This window comes from Urocampus carinirostris, chromosome 9, assembly GCF_059441175.1.
Source record: "Urocampus carinirostris isolate Australia breed hairy pipefish chromosome 9, RoL_Ucar_1.0, whole genome shotgun sequence".
NCBI lineage: Eukaryota > Metazoa > Chordata > Actinopteri > Syngnathiformes > Syngnathidae > Urocampus > Urocampus carinirostris.
In genome coordinates this window covers 6,161,722-6,188,029 of record NC_142357.1, presented here as the reverse complement: position 1 = coordinate 6,188,029, position 26,308 = coordinate 6,161,722, and the positions used below count along the sequence as shown (strand labels likewise).

Genomic DNA, 26,308 nt, shown 5'->3' with positions numbered 1-26,308 from the left:
CCGGAATGAGGATCAGCACCTCTAAGTCCGAGACCATGGTACTCAGCCAGAAAAGGGTGGCATACTCCCTCCGGTTTGGGGATGAGATCTTTCCCCAAGTGGAGGAATCAAGTATCTTGGGGTCTTGTTCACGAGTGAGACTAGGATGGAACGAGAGATCGAATGACGGGTCGGTGCGGCGTCTGCCGTCATGCGGACCCTGTACCGGTCCGTCGTGGTGAAGAGGTAGCTGTGCCGAAAGGCAAAGCTCTCGATCTACCGTTCGATCTACATTCCTACCCTTACTTATAGTCATGGACTGTGGGTTATGACCGAAAGAACACAATCCCAGGTACAAGTGGCTGAAATGAGTTTCCTCGCAGGTTGGCTGGGCTTTCCCTTATAAATAAGGTGAGAAGCTCTGTCATCCGGGGTGACCCAGGATACCCTAGAGAGACTATGTCTCTAGGCTGTCCTGGGAACGCCTCAAGATCCCGTCGGATGAGCTGGAGGAAGTGACTGGGGATAGGAAAGTCTGGGCTTGCCTGTTGAGGCTGCTGCCCCCGCGTCCCGCAATCCTAACCGAGCGGAAGACAATGGATGGTTGATTTTATATATATATATATATATATATATATATATATATATATATATATATATATATATATATATATATATATATATATATATATATATATATATATCTTAAATCTTTGTGCGGACTGCAATTTTCATGAAAAATATGGCCCTTAATCTAAAAAATGTCCGCACAGTAAACAAATATCAGTTAGGTTTGTTTGACCCCGGATTCTCATTATTTCCTTTGGGAAAGCTGAATAAATAGTAAGTCAAGCAGCATTTCAAGAGTGACCTATACCTTGTATTGCAGTCAAATATATCTTCAATATACTGGTCCAAGAGAATAAACAGCAAAATTGAAGAAAAAGGTTTGTGAACAAACCTGATGGTTCTCAGTGATGCGCAGAATAACGTTGTTCTCTAGTACATAGAGTGAGTTGTCCATCGGGTTCACCGCTAAGTCCGTAGGCCATTCCAGGCGTACCTATTGTGCAAAAACACTTAATGTCAGATAATCTACAGTACAGTGCATGTTAATGCTGTCTATTTGAAAAGAGGCCAAGCCCTCCTTTTTATTTTTGAAAGTAAGTGCCGTCGTCAGTCTCTTTTGATCCAGTCATTTATCCACAGACTCTTTAAGGGTCCCTAAATCAGATTGTCCCCTACCGGACGGTTGGCCGTGGTCCATACAATTGTCATAGCTCAGCACTCACAAAGCTGTTATATCATCATTCATCATGTCATTGCCTTTCGCATTTTCGCCCACTTGTGAGCGACTCTCTCACCTGGCTCACATCCATGCTGGCGTCACAGCTCAGCGGCCGCACGGCAGTCAGATCATTGGCTCCCAATAAAGTAGAGATTATACCGTTTTGGTCCACCTTGCGGATCATTGTGGCATCCACGAAGTACATGAGGCCATTTTTGTCCACGGCGATACCTGCAAAAAACAGTAAACATATTTCAGACTGGTTTCAGACCACTGTTGGGTTCCTGGCGTGCAATTACTTTACTCAGTAACGAGTGCTATAACACGTTACTGTATTGATTAAATTTTGTAACTCTGGTGTTGATACTTCATGGTGTGTTACTGTGTTACTTTATAAGTGAAAAAAAAACAATCCCAGTATTCTCTGATTACTGATTATTCTTGTATCATTCACAGTGTCACATACAACTCTATATACAAGTCTCTAAAGCAGGGCTGGGGATTTTTTTTTAGCCAAAGAGCCACAAAAGCAAAATATCTAGATTCTTTTTTGAGAGAGCCACACCATAATTTATAACACAAAATTCAACAAAACCGCCAAACCCGCTGTCCAGACTAAAGCAAATTCTTCACTGTGTGACATATGACGATTTCATAAAGTCTATGAAATAATAATAAAGCCAGAGCTTTTGTCCCCTATCAACAAATCTACCACTTAAAATTAGTCTCATTTACTCAATATCGTTGAGGCTCATTTTGACTCTCATTTTTTTCTAAAAATCTAAATACTGCAAACGAGAAGATATGGATGTATTTAGGGGAGTGCGCTAAGTGTGCAGGGATTTGTCCTACTGCTCAACCTAACATATTGCTCTGGGTGTTTGGCTGGCGGTTTCAGGTATTTACTGTTTCTTCTGTGGGTTTTCATCGTAAAGAGTCTCAACAGTGAACACACAATGTTTAATGTGCTTCTATATACAGGATTCCATAAATATGTACAGCCAAAACGCGTCTGTTGGAATACCACTGTAAAAAAAAAACAACAACTAAAAAACACACTGTGACCGTAAAATGTATTATGACTATGCCTTACATATTCTGGACTGAACCAAGCACATGTAGCGTTGTTACATCTTTGCGTATACATCAATTGAAATGACAACGAGAAGATAGGCGTCACCCTTATTTTATCTATGAGCCAGATGAACCGATGGAAAAAACCCATTCATGGTTCACGAACCATACGGTCTTGACCGCTGCTTTAAAGGTTGGGCATCTTTATATTAACCTACAAGTAGAGCTGAATCCAGCTACGGTAGCACAGTCTCCAAAGCACAGACACTAAAATTATCCTAATGGACATATTCTTCTTCCTATATACATTTGCATCTAAGCCCAAATTACAAGTATAAAATAAAATACTGTCTGCCTATAGGTGCATACTTGGTTATGTGTCACACGTAGCAAACGGAAGGCAGCACGATGGGATGGGGGCATGGCTATTCTTGGAACAACAAACCATCGGGAAATAAATGGGGAAAACATGAGCATTGAATTTACGGTAAAAGTGAATTTTGGTACTTTTATTTGTAAGATTTATTTAGCGATACACCATGCCTGGAGAAAAAATGAAATGTCTTAGACTGTACCTAGAAATTGAGATCTTCAAGTGGTTTAAAGCCTGGAGACCAAATGGATATGGAGTATCTCGGCTAAGTGTTTGTTTGCGAGGTCTCAAGATTGCTCGAGCCAAGAAATAAGGGCAGCATTGCTTCCTAAGGTAGGTGTGAATGTTTTCTTCTATTTCTTTTATTGTGAGGCTATTTTAAAGCAGATTTAGGGGGTCGGCTTCTATGAGACTAGACCAGATAGTTATTTTCAAAGTAACATGCTACTTTTTGGCGTCAGCAATCTGGAGGGTAACTGAATTACTTTTTAACTTAAGTAACTAGTAACTGAGTATCAGTAACATGGCCAACACTGCTTTTTAGACATCTCAAGTCAATTAAAATGTATTTTCTCAGACCTGCAAAAAAGGGATAGCAGCCTGGAATGCTTATTCTTACAATTTCTCTTCGGATGAAAAAGAGGAAAGTGATTCTGTGACTGAGCGGGTCCTCAACTTTTTAAAAAGTGTTACTTTTGGGATTAGTCATCAATTGAGGAAGTGAGCCGAATATATCCCCCATAGACAATTTGCGACTGCACAAGGCTCTTTTCCTGCCATCCGCTTTTCAAACTGATTCCCAGCCTATATTCTTTTTATCCAATTTGTCCCACTTTTCCTTATTCCATTTCTAACCTATGCTCGCTGTTTTAGCCTTGCATGTTGAACAGGCAGCAAGCTTTCAAACAACTTCCAGGCACACTTGAAAACGGATGAGGACAAAGGGCACACAACAAATTCAAATAAAGATAGTGACAGAAAGAGAACAAACACTATCACAGGAACAAGGTTAGACTGACTCGCTCTCCGTTTTTAGCTCAGCTGTAACAAACACAAACACTCCTGTGAAGCCATCATCGTACTTGCGTCACACGATAGTGTCACTGTGCGGAACTGTGGCGGTAAGACACCCTTGACAGTTTGGTGTCACTTTCCCAATAATCCACTTAAATGATTCCGTGACAGGATCAAGCTTTTCATTAACCTGATTTATGGCCTGCTTCTGTCTTCTACCTTCTTAGTTCAAGAGATTTTTTTTTTTTTAAAACAAGAGAGCATCCTTTAAACATTGTCTCAATGACTATCAAGTAGTATTTCACCAGTTCAATTAGTAATAAGTTACGTGATAAGGTTTTTTAACATTGGACATCTGCAAATGAGATTGCATAGAATGCCAGTTTATTATTTTTAATTTTATTGCGCACTGTTGTTCATTGTTTTGACTATTATGAACTGTTTACATTATTGTCAGTATCAGCCAATCATGTTTCCAGTTTTTACTCATTCATTACACGCAACAATTAAGCTAGGCTGAACATTGTTGCTTTTGATACAATGCAGCTAAAATGAGGACTAATATCTACTGATGATAAGTATGTAATTTTATTGGTTGGTAAAATAGTTGTTCAACATAATCACTGTACGGTGTAACATACTCTCACCTTACTGCACCGGAGCTCCAACAGACTCCGGCCCTATGCAGCAAATGACAATGGCCGAGCAAAAGAAGGAAGAGCGGAGCTAGGATTCAAATGGATCGAACCATTTCATGGCAGTGGAGTCTTTTGAAGGCTACATAGTTAAAACCTTCGTTTGGTTTAAATTTTTTAAAATTTCTTATTTATTGCCTTTCCTGTGAGAGTTTTGGAAATGCTATAATTCTTGGGAACGCTTGGGTGGATATAGGGGTGCTTAAGCACGGGCTAGTTACGCCAATGGTGCTAACACTCACAAACAAAATCGACATCCGCTACAGAGGTAACGAAAAATTGCAAACGTCTCCACATATTGTGCTCCGAAATGATCGACACAGTAGCTGGCATGAATAAACGCCTTTGCTAAAGTGAAAATAATGAAAACCATTACCCGCAGTTATCCTCATTCATCACTTGATTACATACAAATCCGAAGAATGAGATCAATCAGAATAAATGAATGTAATGACGGGCCTGTAATCATGACTAAATATACCGTTTTCCGGCACCACATGGGCTCATTGCGCCTCCGCTGAGCTGCTCACCTTTCGGGCTCATGAGTGTAGCTTCGGTAGCCTTGCCTCCGTCTCCACAGCGTTCATCAAATGGTAAGCACTGTTCTCCGGTCCCGGCCACAACCTCGGCATTGTCGGACAGCAGGCGGCCGCCCGTTAATGATCGAACTCTATAAATTCGGCGGGAGTTGGTGTCAGAAATGAACAAAGCCCCAGATAATGGATCAACCGCCAGGAAGTACTTATTGGTGGGATTGTTACTGTGGGGACAGGAAATTAAAAAAAAAACAGAAATAGATTGATTTGACATTTCATTTCAGATATTATTATTATCTGACAAATCCGTCTCACCTGTGTCTAAAATCTTTGTTCCTTCAAAAAGAAAACAGATCAAAGGAAAGGTTAATGTTGAAAATCATATAACAGATACAGTGGTACCTTCTTATTGAGCACCTCTAAACATGAACATTTTGATAATGTTTTAAAAAAGAAAAAAAAAACCTTGCTTGCTATACATAGGAAAATTCAGTTCAGGAGCAGTCCCAAAGGCTACCACTAGAGACCGCTCACTGCTCATGACTAAGGGTGTGTGGATCGATCCAAATATTAATATCAAGAAATTTGTAGAGGAAGTGGAAGTAGAATGGGAATGTCTGAAGACATGCTTGAAGCGCAGCACAGTTTAGGTATGAGGAATACGCAAGGATGGTGGAGGTACAAGAAAGGGTAGTGAGTGGTATAATGAGAATGTGAGAGTTGCATTTGGGGAAAATTTAAAAGAAAAGGAAAAGAGAAAGGCTTTGAGGAATGGTTGCAGAGTGATGATCAGGAATTACATGAGCTGTATAGAATGAAAAGAAATTGTGTAAAGCGAGTGGTAAGAGATGTAAAAAAAGAGTGAAAAATAATGGGGTAGGAAGTTTACTGAGTTTTGAGGAGAATATAGAGATGCTTTGGAAGGAAGTGAATAGGATAAGGAGGGGGGAGACTGGTCAAAAGGAGAGAGTGAAAGATCAGAATGGCAGGCTGTTGGTAGAAGGGCAAGAGATAAGTAAAGCAAGGATAGTATGAAGGTGTTGTGGTACCAACAGTGAGAAAGGCATAGGGTTTGAGAGTAATTCCGCCTAATAGGTTAAATTTCTTTGAAATAAGATGTTTTCATAATATGTTTGGATCAACACGACTGGATAGGTTAAGGAATGAGGAAGTAAGGAGAAGATCTGGTGTGGAATGATAACTTGCTGGGAGGCTTGATGATAACACCATGAGATGGTTTGGACTTATGAAAATAATGGATAAAGGCCGTTTAACTGAGACAGCATATAGAGCAGAAGTAGTGGGGAATACAATGAGAAGAGGGCCTATCTATGTATGATTGGATGGATGGGGTGAAACGTGCTCTGGATGTGAGGTTGGTCAATTTGCAAGAGTGTGTGCGAGGGATATATGTGAATGGCGAAGAATAGATAAGATTGACTGATATCGACACAGCTCGAACTGGCTAATCCGTGCAGGCCATCTTGGGTGCCAAGGTGGGATCAAACCATCTGATGCGGAAGGGGTAAACCAGTGTATGCTGTCGGGCCTCTCTGCTAATGAAGGGTTGCATGGTACAGCAACTCACCCCTTGTTGGGCCGTAGATTTAATATACGGTGTCAGGTTGGGAAGAGCGTAGTGGAATGAATGTTTGGTGAATGTGAGTGTGTTTTTGACTCCTCCCACTAGATATAGATAGACAACGTTCAAATTAAATACAGTTTTGTTCACACTTCATTTGCACAACCAACTTTATTTTTAAAATATTGTGCAAATGTATTTTAGTTTATTGCCGACATTATTATACGGTATTTGTATTTTCGTTGCAACTTTTTCATAAGGTTTTTCTTACCTCAATTCTAGGATGCCAGTCGTGTTCATGGATGGGAAAACCCTGCGTACAAAGTTGAGATCCCCAACATAGAGGCTTCCATCGATGCCCATGGCGAGGGCAACAGGCGCAAGAAGCTTGTTGCCGTCCGCGAGGCCGTTGCAACTTGGGCAGGAGATGCTGCGTCTGCGACCGTTACCCATAATGCTGCTGATGACTGGAGGCTGCTCCGTCACAAAGACGTTTTCGCCACTTCCCTTGTGGAGAATACCTTCACGGGCAAGAGATATACTGTAAATTCCAGAGTACAGGGCACACCTGAATAATAGCCACAGGCCCAAATTTGAAGAAAATCAATTTTGTTTTTGCTCAAATCTCACCGGAGTTTAAGCCATGTGCTTAAACAACCATAGAAATGAGCCCATCTATTTTATAGATTAAAAAAAAATAGCAGGGAAATTTCTAGTAAAATAAAGTAACACATCATGCCATGATTAAAACACTCCTTTGTGAACTGTGTCTGCAGCTGTCAATCTGAAAAATCTAGCGCAGCAGTAAATATGAATTAAAATGGCATTGACATATATGGAAAAGTGCGACAAAAACATTAAGATTAATATTTCTGTAAAATATTGAGGAAAATTACAATGTTCGGAATAAGTGGTAATATCTTAAGAATGTCAGTTAGTTTTTGTCAGAGAAAAGGGAACGAACCAACAATAGTAGTATTGTAAGTTTAGGACAGCAGAGCAAAACTGATTCAAAACTGCAAGCGCAAGTTCAATGAATAAACTCAATTCGGTTTTGCACAAGATTGACTAAAAACACCCCATCCACCGACCCCAGAAAAAACACAATGTACTGTACTGGCTAAAATTGAGAAGGTCAATTTGATAATATTTCATTTAGAGTCACATTATCAGTCGCATGATGTTAAGCACTCCCATCCTTTGCACACATGACAAAGTGATAGAGAGGAGACGAAGTATTGCTAAAACTACTAGTCAAACAAATAGAAGGGCCAGATTTAAAAAAAAAAAAAAAGCTACAAGCTGTGGGTCAGACTGTTTCAATGTTGAACAATTTTAAAATGAAGCAAACAATTGAACCTGCTGAAAAGCTAACAAATCTATTCCAATACGAACAGATGAAGAAAGAGTTATTTTCCCAATACTTATATCAGTAATCTCTGATTTACAACAGGCACAAAAGACACATTTCCTTCATGTATAAATCCTTCTTACATGTAAATTAAATGAAAGAATCCTGTATTATTCAGGCACCAGCAGTGGCTTATATTTCAGATTTTAGCAGAAATGGGTAAAACTCACTTCAAAGAAAATAGTAATAGCAAGTTTATACCATCCAATAAACTACAATAAAATAAAGTGCAATAAGAAATTGTGTACAGTAAAAAAATACACACTTGTGTATAATACAATAATGAATCAAGATCATTTCAAGGGGGCGAAAAAAAATTACTCCGGGGCTGACTGTGGCCCGCGGACATTGACTTTGATATAGCTGATATAAACCATGAATGCCAAAATACGTTCTGTATATTATTTATATTAGGGGAAGACATGTGATTAAAATATGAAATACTTTCATAATTGATCTTATGATTAGTTACAATTTAATCAAAAAGATTGATAAAATAATTGTATTATTTAGTTTTTATCACTTTTTTTTCACACTGATATGGATAAAATGTAAACCCAAAACAGATGTCAAATCTTTAATTTAATGGACACATGTATTATATGGGAACTCATAGTTATTGAAAGTTAATATTTAAAATATGTGTTGAACTGTACTTTTAAAGGAAATCTGTGTAATATTTGACCAGAAGATGTCACTGTAGTGTTTAATCTAACCATATTTGAGTGCTACACAGAACAGTTAGGAATACAAACCATGGACACTTTAAAATAACACTTTTTAGCCAGCTTCACATCTGATTTTTAGGTATACCCTTAGCAGTAAGGTGGTGGACAATCATGTTATGTAGAATAAATATAGTCTTAAAAAAATGTTACATGATAGTTGATGATTTGTTTTTCTTTTCAGTCAAATCAAAAAGTTATTTTAACCACTAAGAGGAACCAACTAATAATAATAAATAAGACACAAACATTCTAAAATATGTTTTTTCAAAAGGTCAATTTCTGCCACTAGGAAGCAGTAATGTTTTACTATTTGACGTTGTTGACAGCACAGTAGCGGTCTCTTTTTAAGCGGGGATGTTCAATATCATTTTTCTTCAGACCAATATGATAACCATATTTTGACTAGTCATTAATACCGATACCACATGCTAATAGTGTTGATACATTCCAATTTCTCTGACAAAAACTGACCGATATCATAAAAAACATATTCCTCTAATTTCCAATATTCTATTTTTCCTAAATATTTCATTTATTTATAGCCAACTAACCATACATTACATTACATTACAGATGTCTGCTTATTAAACGGATATAGCCAATACTGGTATAAGTTACTATAAGGGACACTACATTAAAAAAAAGACTGGTATCAGCTCAGATACTTAATGTTAAGTGCATATCTTTACAGTTTGTATTAAGAGATGCGTAATGTTTAATGTTTAGCAACTTTAGATGAATATGAGTTCACCTCCGTGCTTGAAATTAAATGTTATTTAAGTACACCTTTTACTGCCTAAGTGTGTGATAGAGCGACTCCTTAACACAATATGATATGCATGCTCTATCATGAATAATGCATGAATAAAAATATAATTAAGGATAAGTGCGCTTGATTTTCAACCTGAAAACAAGCTAATTCCTAAATGTGCTTTCATACTTACTGCTTCGTGTGTTGAGAATATGGTGCTTGTCCAATGACCAGCCCCCGAGATTGGTGGGATCCAGTTCGTAACCTTGAAGAACGGCCGTCCTTTTCTCCCACAGAACAAGACTGGCACATGACTCGTATTCGTAACCCACAGACACTGCAAACGTTGAAGAAAAAAAACTGGATCAAGGATATAGTAAAGAAGGGAAAAAAGGTGCTGGATCAGTCAGAAAAAATAAAAAATAAAGCATCCCCCGCTGTCCCTTGAGGCTCATTATGGTGTTAATATACAATACAAACCAAAGCTAGTTAGCACCTGTGCACAACTCTGTATTAACACCTTAATAACACTCTCAAATGCTGCTAAATCGATCTCAAAGTGTGTTAATTGGGAGAACTTTCAAATTACAGGACATGCAAAGTGTCTCGAAAACAAAGTATCTGCACAGCATTACAATGTAAGTATCTGGCGTGGAAAGAATAAACAACACAGTAGTTTGGTCTGAGTTGAGGTCTTGATACCAAAACCTATGCCAAATTGTCAGTGCACATTACATCCCATTTGAATCTCAGCAAAATAATGCTTGTCCTATGCTTAACAAGGTGTGCTCCAATGGGGAAACAAAGTCAACTAGAGGAAATACAATCTCAAAATTTTTGAGTCAAAAGTAACACCCATGCAGGGCAAGGATTGAAAAGTACATAACTTGAGGTATTTAAAACCAATTCCTAGGGTTGTTGTTAAGTAACAACTTCCACTAAAATGTGTTGTTTGTGTTGAAAACTTGCATAATAATTGTGTTTGTACACAAAACATTGTTCAAAGTCCCCCAAACAGGGTTTAAAACACACCAACACAAAATTGGGTCGCTTTTCTTGTGAAACATAGTCCACAAAATTTAGTCAAAGTGATTGAAAAAGGACAAAAAACAACCAAACAAAAACCAAAATTTAGTTATTTTATTTAATAATCCAAACAGATTAGGTAATTCTTTTAAAAATGACAAATGTGTTTTTGTACACAAAAACCCTGATGCAGAAAGGTGGTGGTGGTGGAGTAAACAATCAAAAAAATCTGAGTCATTTTGTTAAGATTCAAACAACCCTTGTGATCTAACCGATTTTTCTGTCTAATTTGAGTAAATACAGGTTTTTAACCTGCCTGTTTAATACCATGTTTATTTTTAGAGTGACACCGATGAGACATTGATGACACCAAATCAAATTTGTCATTGTTTTGTTAGAATGTGGCAACTCCAACTGGCTACTGTGTCGGATTTAGGTACAACCCTATGTAATCACATGATGTTAGGTATGCAGTGGGTTGGAAAAAGAAAAAATGATGCTGTAAAGGCCAAGATTCGAGTATATTCTTCTAGCTGCTGGAGGGAAAATCTACATTTGGTTGACAATCATGAAAAATTAGGCATCATGAAATAAAAGGATTTCTGAGACAAGGCACTTTAATGTTTCTAGATCATGTCGCTGCTGCTGTCCATATGCTTTCTTGGGCTAAAAAGTGATTGTGCAAGAATAATGTAATATTGCAGAGCACTCTACTTGCTACTCTGGTAGTTAACTGCTAACTCACTCTGATAGCTAATAACCCTCCTTTAAAGTTCTGGCTGACTGCTTGTATCAAATGCACTCTCTGTGAAAAATAGAGGTATGAAAACAAAACAAAACACACTTAACTGTGGCTATACTGCGTAGATTGTGCTGAAGCTGTAATCTTTCTTTCAGGCTCCCCAATTAGAGCTCTCTCACCCCTTTTCTATCCTGTACGCCATTACTGGCTACATTTCTAATAGTCCAAGGAAAAGCGAGGAAGAAAATAAACTGGGAATGCTCAATAACAGTCTTTTCGTTCCACTGATTATGTCTTGCTTCTCCACACCAATACCAATATATATAGTGGATCGAATATTCTGCACTGTGTTAATATTTAGTTGTATACTTTCACTCTGCAATGCAAAAAAAAAAAAAAAAAATTCCAAATCGGAATTTTTTTTTAGGTCTTTGTACCATGTTTTAACTTGTTTTTCTTGTGAAATGATAAGATCCAATATTATTTTAGCAATTTGAATGTCTTTAACTAAGATTGTCCAATTAAATAAGAAACTCACTGAAGAAACCCGGGTCACAGCGGTGAGAGTTCTGAATCCTAACCACTAAACCACCAGTGGTATAGATCATATGTGAAAAGGCATTAGATTTTATCTCATTATCACACTATTTTTGGTCACTGTACCAGAGACAATTGTTAGGGAATAGAAAATACAGAAAGTCATCCTGAAAGATATAAATGGGTACAAAAAAGCACGACAAAGGAAAAAACTATGCTGATGATGAATCGGACTTTGCAGGACATCATATAAATACATTGTACATTTTATGTCGTTATTGTTTTAATAGTTTACATTCTGAACAAGTGTTACACTGATTTTTAATTTAAAAAATAGGGGTGCACATTATATACTAGTGTGCTTTCTACTCGAATAAATACAGTAAATGTGTATGTTTATTACTTTTAACACAACAACACAGCTTTGGTAAACACGTCTCAGAAAATTCTTGTTGGCTCAGAACATCGTTACGCAGAGGGTCCACTTGAAAAACTATCCGTAAATTTTGCTTCAGCATTATTGATCATTATCATGCATCATATTAATAAAAAAGCCATCTTATTCCCCACACTCACCAACTGCCTCAGAAAGACCGTAGACTCTCTGGCCATATGCATCCGTCTTATCCCAGATATACGTGTATGCCAAATTAGGTGAGGCGTGGAACCACTTTTGAAATAGGTGACCCTCCACTGCGACCATTAGATGAACTTTGAGCAGCCCCATGGACACGACAGAGGGGGTCATGGTCACCTTTAGCAGGGAGTGGTAACCCTGAGTTCTAGAACTCAGGTAGCAGAGCTTCATATTGGTGCCCGGCACCTCGATTTGCTCATGCAGAACCTGGAAGACACAAAGAACAAACAACAAGAGAAAAGGATTAGGGGATAGATTAGAAAGAAGGGGGAGTAATGAAGGTCACGCTTCCACTGACGGCTGAAGGACAGAAGCAGGGAAAATTTGAGGAAATGGAGAAGGAGGAAACGAGGGAAGGAGGGAATCTATTGAAGCGAAAGTAGAGAGGGCAGCGGGAAAGTAGCAGGTAGCGGGGAAGAGGGTAGAAGGATTAGCCGGCTGCCATGGGTCAGTGGTACTGCACCTGTGTCTCCGGTATGATGGGTTTCTCCCCTGGCTTGGAGCTGAAGAAGGAGGAGAGAGGGGATGCAATCACAAGAGGATCAGGCCTGATGAAGCCACTCAGGTCACAGCCAGGGATTGTGTTCTCTTCTGTCTTAAGCACCACAGTGTCCATAGCATAAAACTGGCTCCAGGGCAGCCACACGGTGCGTTCCTGGCTCAGGAAGGGGGCGCGTTCGAAGCGCAGCGTCAGTGAGGCGCCACCATTAGCTATCAGGTCAAACCTGGGGAGGTTTGTAAGGAGAAGGGCACATGGGGAGTGCTGCAGAAAATGAAATGTCATACCGATTCATACACCACAACACTTCTTTGCTTCTTAATACATTCATTGTTTGCTGCTTGACAGATATTTAACAATAGGTTGGCTTGAAATAATCTAGCCTGACAAGACCAAGGCCGCAGGTATTACAGCTCAAACCACCCTGAACAATTGTCTTGAGGAAAACCCAAATTTTCACATTTTATTTGTGAGGACTTGGGAGGAGGAAAGGTGATTTATAATACCTAATTAAAGCCTGTCTTTTGTAATGAAACCTAAATGTAAAAAGTTTAAACACTTCTGTGTCTGCAGAGGTTAACATTAACCAACAATCTTCCATTTTTGACGGGAACAGTTTAAGGCCGTTCATTATTTTGACTGGTTGAAAATTGTGCCGCTAACCACACCAGCAGTACGTCTTTAAGAATCTAGCACAGGATGGGTAGACAAAGAGGCAAAGAGGTAACAAGACCAAGGACGGGTTGATAATAGACACATACAGGAAGAAGTCCTTTGAATTGACATTGCAATATCTATGTACAGTATCCACACATCGTTTTAGTATGTATTTTTACATACATTTTTCTTAAAAAATAATTCTGCAAGAAAAAAGCCCATCCTGACCCGAAGGAAATGATTGACATTCAAAGCCGGACCGGTGACAAAATCTGGGTCAGTTTGGGCTTGGAATCTGGCTTTGGTTTAAGATTTTACCTCTGATTTTAACACACATAAAAACAAGCAACAAACTTCAAGAATGCAACATCAGATAATGATATATTTTTAATCTGTTTTGGAAATATGTTATTATTACTGTGAGTTACTTAATAACGTGGTGCTCACCCTGTGAAATAATCTTGCCCTATTGGGAATTTTTTTTCTTATCGTGAACTATTCTAAAAATAAATTGTTTTTAGTCAAATGATAAAATAAGCCAAAATGTCTCATTTTCCAGATGCAATGATTTGCTCATTTTCATTATTTTTAAAACAATAAGTATTTAAAAAATATATGAATCTATAAAATATTGATTCAGAGGAGCAAAAATATATACAATAGATGGATGGATAAGTTTGCTCATTTGGTGGATACATTTCTTTTTTTATTCGTTATTTTTTTAAGAAAAGAGATACAATAACAAAACAGATATGTATATGTATATATATTCTGTATGTAAAGTGAGAAAACATTTCTGCCAACGTGGCACAAGTTTATTTCTTGCAAGGATAAAAGTAAGGAAAATTATCTTAGCTAGCAGCTATTCTTATGCTTATTTTGAATATTTGTTTCTAATCTGATTTTAATAATATAAACATTTAAAAGGAGCAAAGTATCTAATATGTGTTAGGGAAGAAAAATATACAAATGTGAAGGAGGATTATTTTATCTGTAAAAAGAAAAAAATATATACATATTTAAATATATTTAAATAAAAAAATGCAACTAAATAAGTGTTTTTTTTTCTTCCAATCAGGTAGGATTATATTTTTTTTGCAGTGCAAAAGAGAATATTCTCATGCAAAACAGCAGAAGATGTGTCTTTGAAATTGATATTCCCAGGTGACTCCTCCAACTGCAAAAAAAAATCATTATTTTATGACAGATTTCCTGAAGCTTGTGAAAATGCCCCTGAAAGCCAAATACACTGGTTAAGTTTCTCGTTTGCATGCTTCCAGAATCCTGCAAGAGAAGCATTGACAAAGTTGATAAGGCTTCACAGACCTAAAAAAGAAAAAAAAACTGCTCAATTTATGAGTGGAGGTCAGTTCGGAGAACCAATGATTCGGCGGCCCGCAGCCTGACTTTAATCCAATTTAGGGTGTTGGAACCAGACAGCCTGTGGTGACCCTGAAACCATGCTGGAAAGGAAGGGAGAAAAACTGCCCAGGGTTAGTTCAAAAATTAACATAACTGTCAACAAAAGCACATTCAAGAAAAGTAAAAGTGGCTTCCTGAACTATTGTTATGCTGGGGGATGTTGGCATAAAAACAGTTCAGGATCGACTATTGAAGCAATGTTGGTCCCAATTGAAAAGCCCTTAAAATAAAAGTAACACATTTTCTGCACTAAAAAGCGCAGTGTATTATAAGGCACACCTTCAAAAATATATATATATTTTTTCATGTGTACAGGGTTTGTAAATCATTTTAAGGACTGTCAAAGGGAACTCTCCAATTTCTTGTGTAGCCATAAAATGAAAAGAATCGGTGTGAACCACATATTTTGCAGACCGCAAATTTATCTTCGGTGATCATTGCATGATCAGCGACATTTTTTGATTTATCAATCATTGCACTAATATGTACTGTAAGTGTATAACATGTGCAACGGTTAAACAAAAAAATGCTGGCTTTTACTGTAGTTTTACTTCAATGCACCTTATAGTCCAGAGGGCCTTATTTATGAAAGAATAAGACTATTTTTGGGGGGTGCACCTTAGAATGTAGTGTGCCTTATAGCGTGTGGAAAATACGGTAGCTTCATAAACCATTATGTTGGAAGATGCTTGAGTAAGCACAGCTATGGATGAACTATTAAAACAGTGTTGGTCCGAGTTAAAAAGCCCTTTTGAATATATATTTGCATTGAAATTATCCAACCATAATGTACCATTACGCTGTTTCAGTTGTGCCGTGTTGCCTTGTTAAACCATCAGGTATTTTATTATGAGATTGCATTCTGCATCTGCATCTTACAAATGTGAGAATGTAATCTCATCAAACCTAATCAAATCCGGTCTAATGGTAACTAATCTAATGAGGTAGTTTCTGATGATCAACAAGGATGTGTACTGTACGTACATTCCGTCTTGTCGCGTCAACGTGTATCCGTAGTGGGGGTAGTTGACAAAAGACACGTTCACCCCCACAAGAGGCGTCCCATCTGTCGTCAACACCTGACCCCGGATGAGGGATGCCAAACTGGAGAAAGACAAAAGAGATGCGATTGACAGAATGGTGGTTAATATATAAACCCAACCATTCATCATTCGAGGTGATGAATTGCTCTTACTTTCAATTAAGTAATTCGCCCTTCTATCTATGTCACTGGTTTTTGACCAGGCACTAATTAGCCTCAATCAACCGCCCCTGCAATCTTGATTACTGCCTTTCAATCTCATAAACACACCGTGGTGTGGAAAATGCATAGAAACTGCAGAGACCCCAGTTGGAACCTTTTGAAAATTGTAAATTGTCAGGGTGGTTTTGGAAGTACGTTAATCCCTCACTGTATAAGGGTTTACTTTTTATGCTTTCGCTACTCCGCGGATTTCAATCATGCATTGTATTCTACCTTCTGATAGACTAAGCAGTCACCCCGCCCTTTATCTGTCTGTGTCTGCCTGTGCTTTAGTTAACATTACGATCTAAGTTGTACACATCAGTAGATATTTTTCATTTCGATTTTCTCTAAAAGCCATAATTTCAACAAAATTCTCTAGACCGATAAACGCACCAAAAGTCAGAGCATGATTCTTTCCATAACTGACAAAGTTGGACTTCGCATGCTACGGCAACGTAAAAGTCTTTTTAGGCCATGTTTTTGTTTTTCAATAACGTCCAAACGATGGCGACAAAGTATCATCTGAAATAAAAAAGTGGCTAGTTTCCTGAAATTATTTCCACCCTTATTTGGAGTAAATAGTGCAATATATCAGCAATATTCTTCTTGAAATTGTAATTTGTAAGTGTTTTATAAAAAACTGATTATAAAGTACAGTGGTACTTCTTCGTATTCGTACTCGTAGCTTGAATAGTAAATAGTGAAAAATGAATTGGCCCGTTCCAGACCCAAAAGCATCAAAGTAAACCCTAAATACCTAAAAACACATATACCTAATCACTAAAATTACAAAGAGTATTGAAACAAAAATACAGTAATATGATGAATAAGATGGAATAAACAAAATAAAATACAAACCAGATTTTTAGTCACTGGCTCACAAATGGCGACGAATATAAAATATAGAATAAATAGAAACATATATCTTGACTTGCTGGTTTTCCCTACCTGGAGTTGAAGGGGTTTTCTCCCGGAATGACATGGGTTCCATCCCGGGACACAAGCATTTTTACGCGGTCGTAAAATGAGTGGACGCGCGTCTGAGATAAAGGGATCTGTTGGATGACTTGCAAGGGGTCTCGGGACCCGCGGCACAGTGGACTGTTCTGGCAGGGACTCTGGATACAACAGTCTGGGTCCATGCAGTCCGTTAGACCATCTGAGAGAAAAGTAAGAAAATTGTGTCAGATGAGCAGAATAAAAGAAAATTATATACTGTATAGCCGTCTAGATCAGTGTTTTTCTACCAGATTACCAAGGCACAATGGTCTGCCGTGAGGGCTTGTGTATTTTACCACAGGAAATTATTTTATCTTGGAAAATAGGATGCCATTGTTCAGTATCTTTGCTTTCTTCCAGTGATCAGCAGTAACCGCATCAATTATCCATATCAGTAGGTGGCAGCAGATCAGTTTTGTTTCTTTTTATAAACTAATAATTTGCTCATAAGAAGTACAGGAACCGAGCTGGTGGGATCAAGAGCAGCTAGGCCACAAGCTACTGCATGCCAATGTCCTACTAAGTATGGCACAGTATTTCAGTTTGGGACACATACACTTTGTTGAGTCTGCAGAATGTTTTCAGTTGTGTATGTGTCAGACAGTCTTTAATATATTCAATAAATGTTCTGGTAAATTTGTTTGAAGCTGTTTGTTCAAGATTGGACTGCAAAAATAATTTAAAAAACTAAGAAAGGAAAAATCTCCCAAATCATTTTTCTAATTTTAATCAAGAAATAAAATTAAAATAAAAATTGGGATGTAGTATTTTTTTTACACATTTACACATAATTGGTTTAAACTGCAAGAGACATTCTTCTCTTTTAAAATAGCATAATTTGTATTTTTTAAAATGAATAAATATATAAAAACAACCCTAACTCTTGAATCTTGTAAAATTCCAAAATATTCACCGACATCAATAACCTGTATTACCCACTGAGCCAAGGGGACCACATGTAAAGAAAAACTTGATACTGTAAATTTAAGAAATATTACAATTCTAACTTTTAAGGAACAATGCTTATCAGTTGACCAATGGATGTCGCTGTATGCGTGGTTCAACCAAAATCGAGTGCCAAAAAGCACATGGAAGAATACAAACTACGGAGACTTAAAGTGACCAAACTGCACTATTTTCTTCTCAATTTTTGCCAGCCTTTCACAAAGTTTTTGGGGTTACCCAAAGCAGCAAAACTAAAGACAATCATGTTTACATTTAATTATTAAATCTTCTTAGTATTTGTTTTCTCATTTCGCATATTTATTTTGGCCTATTCAATCAGTGTTTCGTTAATTGTCAGTTTTTTCCCCCAATGCATCTTCAAGTTACTTAAAGTGTTATTACTTAGCGCCTCATATTTCTTGCATTCATAAAAAAAGCTCAAGCACGGAAGACTTGTTACTTAATGAAATATGAAATTTTAAATTTGCTTAGGGTTTGTTCCTGCATATCAAGTTAATTGGCCAGGGTCAGGCTGGATCGGGCTTTAATACCTGCAGGGATGAGTCTGGTCGGGCTGGATTTTTAGGCCCATCTTACCTCTGGTCTCACTATTTAACAATTACATTTAATGATTACTAAAAACGTTAATCTTCATTTGAACTAATTGGAATACAATTTATTGCTATTTTCATTTATTTTCAAGCAAATAGAAAACAGTTTGCGTTTTATTTTCTGCTTGCCCCCATTTACCTCCTTCGTTGTCCTTGTTGTCGGCACAAGAGGTCTCCATGGCAACGCTGCATCCAGGGCCCCTCCAACCAGTCTGACATTCACAATGCCAACTCTGCTGTCCCATGGTGCAGTGCCCATTCCCATTACACAGGTTAGGACAGCCATCTGGGTATAGTAGGGGGCAAAAAAAAAGAAAGGTCCAGGGGGTTGTGATGACAGAAGAGAGGCAGGATGATTCGCTTTTTAATTAAAAGCTAACACACAGCTTTGTGCAATGCAGACATATGATCTTGTGGTTTGGAGGACTGATGACTTTTATTATTTTGATGCTTATTGTAAAATGGTTTCATTCAGCAGGACAAATTTCATTCACTTCTATTTGTAATTGTTGTGTATTCATCTCTCACTTTGCTCATTCTCTTTCATTAAATGAATCAGTGCATGTAATGGGATTTTGATGGCCCGGGAGTAACACTCTCAGATAAGGAAGTGCAAATGTATTCAATTAAATGTGACTTTTCAATGCAAGTATATCTACAATGTCTGCTAAACAGACATTTTTACCACTGCAAGCTAAGGTTGTATAGCCAAGAGTGTGTTGCTACGAGCAATACAAAGCTATGATCAACTTACACAATTGAGTGAAAAGCAGACACTCAAAGTAATAAGGACTTTGCAGCATTAAATGCAGGTTGTCAAAGTAAAAACAATGGAAATAAATATGTCAACAAGGGGCAACATAAATGTCAAAATGAACTTGTTATTTTTCTAAAAGTGGTGTGCTTTGTGTGAGGTGTCCTTAAAAGTTGAAAGTAGATCATTTTCTCTATTAAATATGTGTTAACATTGTCCAACTAAGTTTAAAGAGCCCTAATGCTTTATTTCCACCATGCCCATTTGTTTTGATATTACTTTTAGCACAGCTGTCTGGGGCAGAACACATTAAGCAGAAGAAATGGGGGAGTGAAAGGGGTTGGTAGATAGTGAACTTATGCTCGTCCCTGCAGTTTTGTGATTTATTTGTTAGTGTAGCATGAAAATGGTAAATGTAAGAAAAAAAGCCTGTTTCAAGTACAGTCAAGAGGCCAACCCAAACCCCAAGAAAATATAAAAAAGATTAGTTTATTCAAGCGCATCCAAGAAATGGACGTACTTGTACGCTCATCATAAGATGCTTGACAGAGGCTGCCATTATGACACAAGCCAAGGAATGGCAGCAGCGAGAACAAAAGTTCAAAATTCTGTACAGCACCTTTAAGTTAGGCTGTGACAATGATCTTCAATGTACCATATTTTCTGGACCATTATGCATGTTGGATTCATTATGGGTGCATGCTCAATAATAATATTCTACTAAATATTTCATAAATATGATGCGCTGGACTCTAAGGTGCACGAAATTGAACCTACTTCAAGAGTTAGGGTCACATCAAAAACATCAGAAAAAAATTAGATTTTATACAACATAAACTACCATGACATCTGATTTCACCATTTAATGAATGTATTCATTTGCTAACGTTTAGCAAAACTGATTGTAAGCATGCATTTCCGATTTCATTTACCATATCTTTTGGGGCTATGATCAGTGTTCCCTCTTAGCTGCGCGCGTGCGCAATTGCGCACCGCTCGCACATTCTCAGCGCACAAGAAAATCTAGCCAGCGCACAAAAATGAGGGCTCAAAATTACTAATTAAGAAGCGACTGAAGTCAAAGTTACAGTGCATGAAGGTAAAAAATCACGGGTTCCCCTGACGTTGTGTCCTAAATGCGGTATTTTGAAGTCGAGTCGAAGGAGAACGGAGTTGAGTAAAGTTAGTAGTTTGTCGGGGAACCGGCTTCTTCGGCTCGGATCACTAAAAGGAACCGGCTCTTTCGGGTCCTAAACGGCTCTTCGGGTTGTTTTTGCTTCTTTAATCTCAACATGACCAAATATTATGTAAAATTATGCACAAAATGACTTAAAAGAAGGGGGAAATAGAACAAAAAAGAAAAAAATACCAAAATGAAAAAGTAGTTAAAAAGCTGAGAAAAAAAGAAACAAAGGGAAGAGAAAAAAGAAGGAACATTTTTAAAAAAAGCCAGAAAAAAAAAGAAAAGAAAGAAATGTAGGAAAAAAAGTAAATAGAGAACAAAAAGAAAAAGTAACAGCTCGGAAAAAAATAAACACAATGAGATTTTTTTAAAGGAATTAAAAAAAAAGGAGAAAAAAAAACACGGAAAAAAGAAGAAAAAGTTTGTGTTGCATTCAAATAATTTCCAATTATATCAAGTGAATCTTGTTGCCAACATTGTACTTCCACTAAAAATGTGATTAAGTACAGTTCTGTATCTTAAAACCGACTAAATAAGCCCCCAAAAATGTTTATATTATGCGACAAAATATATCAGGAAATAAAAAGAAATGGATATCTTGTGAAAGAATTGTAAGAACAAACGACGTTTGCAGGCCGTACAACCTTTACAATAGTACATGAGTCAATTCATTCAAAAGAGAAAATAAATTTTGCATTGCCGGAAACTCAGCAAAATGTAACTTTATGTCAAGTTTTGGACATGTTATATAATTAATTATCTTGCCACACTTGGGATTATGGTTGCTCACTGTTGTTTCAAGCGCTTCTCACTGACTTAGTGTGAACGCTCAGACCCGTGGAAAATTAGAGGGAACATTGGCTATGATGAAAGGATCTGGCCTTCCACCAGGGAGCGCCGAGGAGGTTTGGAACTGGGCACCCATTGTGTCCAATATCCAAACATCTCTCCCTAATTATTCCCACCCTTAATAAGGCTATTTTGGACAGCAAATATTGTTGGATCATTTTAATTTAATTCCACCATCATGTCAGGTAGGTTTTCTATTGTTTCTAGTTTCTTGTTTGGACATTTTCTTAGTAGGTTAGTGCACTCTTGTTAGTCTGTTACGTTATTCCTTGCATTATCCATTTCCGGTTTTGGTCTTTGCTTCTGGTTTGGACTTTGTCAAGTTTTCTTTGGACATTTCGTTGTTTTAGTGAACCCTTGTTTGTTTGTCACATTGCACCTCATTGTTATTAAATTCCATCCTTCTTCTGAGGACCCCTGCCTCCAGTTCCTGCTTCCTCCCATGATTCTTCAAAAAAATATCCTACAGACACACCTGATTATGAGGCACACTCACTAACTTATATATTCTTTTTCAATGCGCCTCACAGTCAAGTAAATACGCTAATATATTTTTGTCAATAAATATTCTAAACCACCAAAAAAGTGCAGTTCAAAATCAGCAGGTGCGCATTGTGTCTGCAAAAAGATACCAAAAGTAGTCTTGCTAATTGCACAGATTTAAGTCAAGCTGCATGCCAAATTTGAGCAGGGCATGGATATTGAGCCCGAGCACTTTATCCAAGCATTAGCTGTTCCTACTGAAGGTTCCAGACTGAGACGTCTGGCATTCTAGGCATACCACACACTTGGAATTTTATCATGTGTAATTATTGTTAATGACAGACATGTGAATTTTAAAAGTCAAACTGAGTCAAAGTGAACAAATAACATGACAAAATAAATGTCAATTTTGTTAGTACAGTATGCAGAGAGGTTCTGCGCCTCATTGCAGTATTTTAGGCAGAAATAAATTGTTGTTTTCCTGCAGCAGAAACACGCACAAACTTATCACATTTAATTATCTATGTAGGTACCTATTTATCTATGTAAGCATCTACTGTATGTACGTATATATACATCTATCAATGTATCTATGTAAGTATCTATGAACAAATCACACATGGAAGTATATCTTTTTTAATCTACGCATCTATTTATGAATCTACGCTTTTATCAATGAATCTATCCATCCTTACACACACACACACACACACACACACACACACACACACACACACACACACACACACACACACACACACACACACACACACACACACACACACACACACATGGGTGTCTAGGAGTCTGAGGATATATATATATATATATATATATATATATATATATATATATATATATATATATATATATATATATATATATATATATATATATATATATATATATATATATATACATACACCCTGTACTGATACACTGTATATCTTAATGGCAAAGACACACATTCACCAAAGATATGAGCTAGAATAGTGTGGCGGCACATAGTGAGAAGGACGGACTCACTCGATGAGAGATTATGAAAATGAAACACTTTTCATGGAGTCCTGCTCTGTAGATTAATGAACACATTTTCACTCAAGTTGCAGGATAGGGTTTTGCCCTCTAACAAATCTCCACGTCAATAGAGCTATGCATTATGAATATAAATAGTGCAATCTAACCCTAGGCAGCAGCTAAATTAACAAGCGTTTCTCGTAGATTGGCATTCTATCATACGTCGCAGCACCAGCGGATGAGAAAAAAAATCAACAAAGGACTTTGAGAAAGACAATCTGCTATCACGCCTGGACAAAGAATAATCCTGAAAGCGATCACGGCAGTGAATGGTTAATGACTGTTTTTAAAAAATGCACAATTATTAGTAGTTTCTGCATCAGCGGACGGATCATGATTATGACCCATCAGGCTGAAAAACGTTGTTCCTTAGTATTGGACTCAAAGAACAAAGGCAGTTAGCAGTGATTGCCTATTAAATGCATCTGCCATTTAAAGTAGTAATACTTATGAAAGAAGCAGACAGGACAATCCATAGTGCTGTATTGATCGCCTCGCCTGGGCAGGCCAACTCGGGAATCCTCTCCCTTTAATGCCAGGCCTCAGTCAATACCCACTCATACTAACTAGAATAAAGTGGGATTTTCAGAAACTATTAACTCCCCCCTTTCCACTAATGTAGCGGTTCTCCGAAATCCTCTCGAAAGGGAACAAAATTGCTTCCTGGGCGTGCTTGTGTGTATCAGAGTCCAAACGAAGAAATATGCGTTTTAAGTAAAGTCCGAGAGAGATCATAAAACATATACTAAAAATGAGAACAAAATTGCAGAAAAAAAAGTTGGAACTCGACATTGTGGGGTGGGGGTGCGGGGGGTGGGGAACGTTCTCGCGTGTATTCAAAAGTGCTGCATTAGGGGAAGATCAAAAAACACTTTCCAACTCACATTGTGATACTCATGTTTCCTCCTTAATTTTTTTTCCCAGTAATTATTTCTGCTCTGTGTTGAACCCTGACCTTTAATTTTCTGTACTACAATGCCCCCAAAAATCTTACACTGCAAAAAAATAAATCCTACTCCATTTGCATGTACACTTTGTAACTTAAAGTAGGGATGTCTAATACTACTATTTCCTAGACAAATACTGATACTGCTAACCCAATAGGCATCAGTATCAATTCCATATACAGATAGCATTCGTACATATGATTCCCTTTTTATTATAATAATAGAATTTTATATGCAGTGTAGTATTGTTTACAGTATAATAACTCTATGGAAGGTCAAAAAACTTGGCATCAATATGGTAGAGAAATAACCATTTAAGAACTGATATTCAATAATTAACACAGCCCAAAGTATTGCCCATCATGTAAATAAAGTTGCTCTATATACATCCTGATTTTCATATTTTTTTAATCAAAAGATTAGGACCAGAATAATATACTGGCAGTAAAAATAAAAATAATTGATTGCTAAAGCAATTACTGTACCGTTAAGCAGCGCGTCGATGGCAGACACCGTTTTAGTATTTTGCAATAACTTCCTTCTTTGACTTGATCAATGTTGTTACTTTTTTCCACTAACTTTTTTAGGACCCCGTTATCATCAATGGTAGAAAAGGACAATAAAACACACAAATTCATTCTTAAACAACATATGGTCCCTGTCAAACACATTTGTTACCGCGCCGATTGACTGAACAGAAAGAAAGATCGGTCCTATGAGGATACGGCACGGTTGTGGGCCATTCCTTTAAAGGAACAGAGTGTGATATTTGTCCACTAAATGTCGCTGTATTGTGTAGTGCAACCGAAAACGAGTTGTTAAAAGCACAGGGACGATTACAAACTATGAAGAGTCAAGGTGACCAAACCACACAATTTTTTACGTGTCAATAATTACACAGTCCGACAAGAGATTTTTCTTTTTTTCGGAGGGGTGCAATAGCAAAACCTACGAGTATTTAAAAAAATGTCCATTTATAAAAAAAGAAATATATATAAATATATAAAAAAAAAAAAAAGAAAAAAAAAGAAAAAAAAAGAAATATATATATATATATATATATATATATATTCAGTGCATCCGGAAAGTAGTCACAGCGCTTCACTTTTTCCACATTTTGTTACGTTACAGCCTCATTCCAAATTGTATTAATTTAATCTTTTATCTCAAAATTCTACACAAAATACTCCATTATGACAATGTGAAAAAGTTTTTTTTTTTTTTTTTATTACCTTTTTTGAATTTATTAAAAATAGAAAACTAAGAAATCACATTTACATAAGTATTCACAGCCTTTGCTTAATACTTTGTTGATCCACCTTTGGCAGCAAATTCAGCCTCAAGACTTTTCGAATATGATCCCACAAGTTTAGCACACTTATCTTTAGGCAGTTTTGCCCATTCTTCTTTGCAATAAGTCTCAAGCTCAATCAGGTTGGATGGGAAACGGCAGAAACGCATAGCCATTTTCAGATCTCTCCAGAGATGTTCGATCTGATTCAAGTCTGGACTCTGGCTGGGCCTCTCCAGGACATTCACTGAGTGGTTCTGAAGCCAATCTTTTGAGATCTCGGCTGTGTTCTTTGGGTCGTTGTCTTGCTGAAAAATGAACCTTCGCCCCAGCCTGAGGTCACGAGCGCTCTGGAGCAGGTTTGCATCCAGGATATCTGCTGCATTCATTTTTCCTTCTATCCTTACTAGTCTGCCAGTTCCTGATGCTGAAAAACATCCCCACAGCATGATGCTGCCACCACCATGCTTCACTGTAGGGATGGTATTGGCCTGGTGATGAGTGGTGCCTGATTTCCTCCAAATATGGCGCCTGGCATTCACACCAAAGAGTTCAATCTTTGTCTCATCAGACCAGAGAATTTGGTTTCTCATGGTCTGAGAGTCATTCATGTGCTTTTTGGCAAATTCCAGACGGGCTTCCATGTTCCTTTTACTAAGGAGTGGCTTTTGTATGGCCACTCTACCATACAGGCCTGATCGGGGGATTGCTGCAGAGATGGTTGTCCTTCTGGTAGGCTCTCCTCTCTCCACAGAGGAACGCTGGAGCTCTGACAGAGTGGGTTCTTGGTCACCTCCCTGACTAAGGCCCTTCCTTCCCCAATCGCTCAGTTTAGAAGGCCGGCCAGCTCTAGGAAGAGTCCTGGTGGTTCCAAATGTTTTCCATTTACGAATAATGGAGGCCACTGTGCTCATTGGGACCTTCAAAGCAGCAGAATTTTTTTTTGTATCCTTCCCCAGATTTGTGCCTCAA

The 26,308-nt window shown here is 37.6% G+C and overlaps 1 protein-coding gene across 4 annotated transcripts in view; it reads right to left on the bottom strand.

Moving 5' to 3' along the window:
• Positions 1-26,308, bottom strand: part of LOC148359176 (teneurin-2-like) — a 444,001-nt gene that overhangs the window by 29,092 nt on the left and 388,601 nt on the right. For all 4 annotated transcript variants that reach the window (XM_088344352.1, XM_088344353.1, XM_088344354.1 and 1 more), the window contains 11 exons: positions 18,892-19,038; positions 17,146-17,356; positions 15,936-16,055; positions 12,837-13,098; positions 12,313-12,580; positions 9,625-9,768; positions 6,813-7,062; positions 5,275-5,295; positions 4,954-5,183; positions 1,344-1,498; positions 941-1,042 (listed from right to left, as the gene is read on the bottom strand). In XM_088344352.1, the coding sequence (XP_088200478.1) occupies positions 941-1,042; positions 1,344-1,498; positions 4,954-5,183; positions 5,275-5,295; positions 6,813-7,062; positions 9,625-9,768; positions 12,313-12,580; positions 12,837-13,098; positions 15,936-16,055; positions 17,146-17,356; positions 18,892-19,038 (1,910 nt within the window). The remainder of the gene's footprint in view (positions 1-940; positions 1,043-1,343; positions 1,499-4,953; positions 5,184-5,274; positions 5,296-6,812; positions 7,063-9,624; positions 9,769-12,312; positions 12,581-12,836; positions 13,099-15,935; positions 16,056-17,145; positions 17,357-18,891; positions 19,039-26,308) is intronic.